This window comes from Seriola lalandi, unplaced genomic scaffold (assembly GCF_002814215.2).
Source record: "Seriola lalandi dorsalis isolate HSWRI2012SDOR001 ecotype SW California unplaced genomic scaffold, Sedor1 jcf7180002054606, whole genome shotgun sequence".
Lineage (NCBI taxonomy): Eukaryota > Metazoa > Chordata > Actinopteri > Carangiformes > Carangidae > Seriola > Seriola lalandi.
This window is the reverse complement of record NW_019525159.1, coordinates 2,113,470-2,116,726: the sequence shown is the minus strand read 5'-3', so window position 1 is coordinate 2,116,726 and position 3,257 is coordinate 2,113,470. Positions and strand designations below refer to the sequence as shown.

The following is a 3,257-nucleotide window of genomic DNA, read 5'->3' as shown; positions in this document are numbered from 1 at the left end:
CACACACACACACACACACACACACACACACACACACACACACACACAGAAACAGCAATGTCTTTGTTCATTCACTGCATGTGCATAGGGAGACGCATATATGTCATGCTGAATAATAAGGAAGGATTGGGTCAGCGGTGTGATGTCACTCAAAGGATGACAAAGGGTTGAATATGCACTGCGGTGTCCAGAGGGGTTTTTAATGTCTCACTTTATTCCAACCACATGACTCAAAAAGGCCGTCATGGAGCTATTTTAGGCGCTGAAACTTCAAGGAGCGTTTCAGCTGTGAGGTTGCCATGGCACTCTAGTCAACTCTCCTCTTGTTTATTCTCCTCCTCCTCCTCCTCCTCCTCTCTGCTCTCTCTCAGATGGTCTGGCAGCGTTCAGAGCTTTCCTGCGCACAGAGTTCAGCGAGGAGAATCTGGAATTCTGGCTAGCATGTGAGGAATACAAGAAGATCAAGTCACAGTCCAAGATGGCCTCAAAAGCCAAGAAAATCTTTGCAGAATACATCGCTATCCAGTCTTGTAAAGAGGTGAGTGAGAGTGAAAACAACTCACATGGAGACTGGAAAAAATGACATCAAAACAGCCTCCTGCAAAAAAAAAAAAAAGAAAGAAAAGAAAAGAAAGAAAAGAAAAAGAAAAAGATGCTTTTTCCATTTTGTGTTTCTTCAAAATAAGAGCGTAACCTTACACTTGCCTCACTTGTTTTATTCTTTTTCCTCTGCAGGTAAATCTGGATTCGTACACCAGAGATCACACTAAGGACAACCTGCAGAATGTGACACGCTCCTGCTTTGACCTAGCGCAGAGGCGGATATACGGGCTGATGGAGAAGGACTCATATCCCCGCTTCCTCCGCTCAGAACTCTACTTGGACTTAATCAACCAAAAAAAGCCCAGCTCCACTTCGACTTCATCTTCATCATAAGAGACCAGAAAAAGCTAGAAAGAAGGAGAAGAGAAAGATGATGATTGATGATGATGATGATGACTTGAAAAACATACAGTGGGTGGGTGGGATGTGAGGTTCTTTGTTTGCCTTTTTTTAATTTTTCTTTTTGTGTCTGTCATCCTGTTCACTATAATTTTTTGGTGTTGTTGTTGTTGTTGTTTTTATGGTGTGAGAGGACGCGGCAAAGCTATGGCACTGCAAAGGAATGTAGTTTACACAGTTACCAGGTGGATGGATGAATGGATGGACTGATGAATGCATGAATGGATGTTACTAAAAAATACAGAAGCCCACATTGAGGGCTGGAGCAGGAGCTGGACGCTTGTCTGATCACTGTTGCGTTTTTTTTTTTTTTCTGTCAGTCTCTTGTAAGGAAAAAAAAAAGACATTTGTTTGTGTTTTTAAGTTTTTGTCCAGTTGTACTGGAGAAAAGGAGGGGTTGTTAAAAAAAAAACCCTGCAGACATGAAGACAGTCCGGTACTGTTTTGTCACTTTTTTCCTTTATTTCCCTTTTGAAACTCCCACTTTAAATCCCCTCCTTTCCTCCACCACGTCCTCTGTGAAGCCACTTCAAAAGCTGTTGGTACGACACAACGTCCTTTTTCCTCGTGTTTTTTTTTTTTTTTTTTTTCTTTCATCAAGCTCCAAACTGTATGATGGACAGAAGAGAAAAAGAAAAGATGATGTCTGAATGAAAACTAGTGTTGTGGCTCAGTTTCACATGCATCTCTGTTAAACTCTACATCCTCTCAAAGCTTCTATAAACAGCTTCCAACTTATTCAGTTCATCCCAAGACTGTGGAAAGATACTGTGAGCGTTCAACGGGGACAGAGGCGGAGACAGCGACGGGCAAAGAACACAAATGTATAAATAACGGATGGACTGGAGCTGTGAAGAAACACAGACGTGTCATTCTCACATTAAAAGACGAGAAGATCAAGTCACAGTCCAAAAGACATTCAAAATCACATTCAAAGCCAGAGATGGAAAAAAAGAAATAAAAAAACGACGACTTCCTTCCTCTCTCCAAAGACTGTTTACAACAAGGAATGAAAACACAAGAAGCAAAAGAGAAAATGTTCGGTGCAGCCAAACGCCATTTCCTTTAACATTGTAGCTCATTCTGGACTAATCGAGGAAGCGTTCTCAGGACATTGCTATGACAGGTTCCAGCTTGGTTTATCTTCTCAGCTGTTTCTGTTTTTCTACACACGCTCGCTGTTTTTATATGCTTTAGGGTTCCTACCTGCCCTTCCGTAGTTCTACTGAGCAATACACGAGAGGTTGCTCCTTTCATAGTCTGAGGAAAAAAAAAACTGCTTCATGTTGTACAAAGGTTTTCGCCTATTTATTTAGATTAACTTGCTGGATGCTTCTACAGACACCCTCACCTCCTCCAAAGCACTCGGCTAAAAGCTCTCACTTTCCTCTTAACCACCAAACAGGTCCAATGCTGTCCTGAACTTTAAGTGCAATATTTTTTTATTCTTTATTTTATTTTATTATTATTTTGGTTTGTTCATTTATTTGGATAATTTTGAATTTTTATGGGGAAGACGAAACAGCTTGAGCTCTGTATTAACTTTATTTGTTAAGAAAAAAAAAAAACCGTAGAGCTATAAGGTTGACTTACAACGTAAACTTTCAAGAAGCATAAGTAGTTTAACGAATTTTAAGCAAGTGATTCTAACTGTGTGTTAACCCCTGGCAGCAGGCAGCTGGGGACGTTATGGTTGTAAATATAATTCTTTAAGAAAACTATGTGATAACACATTAAAAACAAACAAAAACAAAAAGCTGATAGGTCTCTGCTGGTGATGAATGTGGGACCCAGCTGTATCTATGTAAATATGAGAGACTCAAAACTATAAGATGACATGTATTGTTAAAACATTAGGTGAGCAAGAGCAGGTACAATCTGCTCTTTTCCCTGGTCATACACTGCTTGTAAGGAGTTTTCTGAAATGCATTTTATCATTTTCACTGTTTACAATTCAAAATGCATCTCCTATGATAGCAAGTGAAAACAGTAGAGTACATTTGGTGTCATTGCTAATGATAAATAAACCAACCAACTGAAGAAGTAAGACATGTTGTCTGTGATTTTTCTTATGATGTGTGTTTGATAACATTCATGCCGGCGCATGTCGTTCACAAACATGCAAAGGCAGATGTGCATTCAAGTAGCAGACAGTAGAATGAAGTTGCTCAAAGGAATAGTTTGATGTTGGAAGGATGTGGGACTAGTCTGGCTCTGTCCAAAGTTTAAAAAAAAAAAAAAACTGCACCTCTAAA

General features: G+C 39.7%; 1 protein-coding gene across 3 annotated transcripts in view; it reads left to right on the top strand.

The window, feature by feature from the left end:
- rgs3a (regulator of G protein signaling 3a) overlaps positions 1-3,049 on the top strand; it is a 143,964-nt gene extending 140,915 nt beyond the window's left edge. For all 3 annotated transcript variants that reach the window (XM_023419513.1, XM_023419515.2, XM_023419514.2), the window contains 2 exons: positions 372-538; positions 736-3,049. In XM_023419513.1, the coding sequence (XP_023275281.1) occupies positions 372-538; positions 736-936 (368 nt within the window). In that variant the 3' untranslated portion in view covers positions 937-3,049. The remainder of the gene's footprint in view (positions 1-371; positions 539-735) is intronic.
- Positions 3,050-3,257: the final 208 nt, after the last annotated feature.